The sequence below is a fragment of the Limulus polyphemus genome, unplaced genomic scaffold (assembly GCF_000517525.1).
Source record: "Limulus polyphemus unplaced genomic scaffold, Limulus_polyphemus-2.1.2 Scaffold97144, whole genome shotgun sequence".
Taxonomy (NCBI): Eukaryota; Metazoa; Arthropoda; class Merostomata; order Xiphosura; family Limulidae; genus Limulus; species Limulus polyphemus.
Window position 1 is genome coordinate 1 of NW_013762740.1, and position 1,754 is coordinate 1,754.

Here is a 1,754-nt window from a genome sequence, read left to right on the forward strand (position 1 = left end):
CAATATCTTGAGATATCCAATAAAACCCTTTTATTATATACAATCACCTTTGTACAATAAAGATGTCTTATGTTACTTCAAATAAACTCAAGTAAACGGTTTGTTTGTTTTGGAATTTCGCGCAAAGCTACACGAGGGCTATCTGCGCTAGCCGTCCCTAATTTAGCAGTGTAAGACTAGAGGGAAGGCAGCTAGTCATCATCACCCACCGCCAACTCTTGGGCTACTCTTTTACCAACGAATAGTGGGATTGGCCGTCACATTATAACGCCCCCACGGCTGAAAGGGCGAGCATGTTTGGTGGGATGCGGATTCGAACCCGCGACCCTCAGATTGTGAGTCGAGCGCCTTATCCACCTGGCAAGTAAACGGATGTCTGCTTTCTCTGGACAGTTTGTGTGCATGGGAGGAACACCAAAACGAATGGAGAGCTTCGCACGTTTCATCCAAAAGGAGCTGAACATCAAACTACCAACTGGTACAGTTCTGGAAGATATAAGCAGATATTCCTACCGTTACTCCATGTTTAAGGTTGGACCAGTTTTATCAATCAGTGTAAGTATTGGTTAGGTTGGGTATTTTTTAGGCAAAAAAAATAGGAGTAACTTTTCTGTCCTCCATTACGGAATATTGAGAGGAGTGGCTAACCCCCAACTCTGTATTATAATTGAAAATTATCAAAACACATAAATATTACTACATACAGGACCACGGTGAATGTTACTATAAGCAGTAACAATATAACGTTACTACATACAGGACCACGGTAAACGTTACTATAAGCAGTAACAATATGACGTTACTACATACAGGACCACGGTAAATGTTACTATGAGCAGTAACAATATAACGTTACTCATACAGTACCACGGTAAACGTTACTATGAGCAGTAACAATATAACGTTACTACATACAGAACCACGGTAACGTTACTATAAGTAGTAACAATATAACGTTACTACATACAGGACCACGGTAAACGTTACTATAAGCAGTAACAATATAACGTTACTACATACAGTACCACGGTAAACGTTACTATGAGCAGTAACAATATAACGTTACTACATACAGAACCACGGTAACGTTACTATAAGTAGTAACAATATAACGTTACTACATACAGTACCACGGTAAACGTTACTATGAGCAGTAACAATATAACGTTACTACATACAGTACCACGGTAAACGTTACTATGAGCAGTAACAATATAACGTTACTACATACAGAACCACGGTAACGTTACTATTAGCAGTAACAATATAACGTTACTACATTTTGTACTTCAATGTTTATTTTCCTTCTATGTTTGTCTTTCCATAGCATGGAATGGGCATTCCTTCTGTATCCATCATGCTGCACGAGGTCATTAAGTTGATGTACCACGCCCAGTGTGGAGACGTAACCTTTTTTCGTATTGGGACGTGTGGTGGTATAGGTAAGGGTAGATTTATTTATGATCAAGTCTTTGATTTCTGGAAAATTATTCAATAAAACTACGTCAAGCTAATAAACTGACAACTGATTTCGGGTTTCGTTGTGAGTAATATCGTCTTTAATGGAAATTACAAAGTTTTTATTGTTATTAACCAGCTACTAAGTTAAGTACTTTCTATTATTATTACCAGCTACTAAGTTAAGTACTTTGTATTATTATTACCAGCTACTAAGTTAATTAACTTAGTTAGTAGCTGGTAATAATAATACAAAGTACTAATAATAATACAAAGTACCCCAGCTACTAAGTTAA

The 1,754-nt window shown here is 37.3% G+C and overlaps 1 protein-coding gene across 1 annotated transcript; it reads left to right on the forward strand.

The window, feature by feature from the left end:
* Nucleotides 1–336: 336 nt before the first annotated feature.
* Nucleotides 337–1,442, forward strand: LOC111084707 (uridine phosphorylase 2-like; the record flags this gene model as incomplete). The annotated part of the gene is made up of 2 exons (XM_022381313.1): nt 337–555; nt 1,328–1,442. Coding segments are annotated over exons 1-2 (298 nt in total), but the record flags the coding sequence as incomplete, so codon positions are not given.
* Between the last annotated feature and the right edge of the window lie 312 nt (nt 1,443–1,754).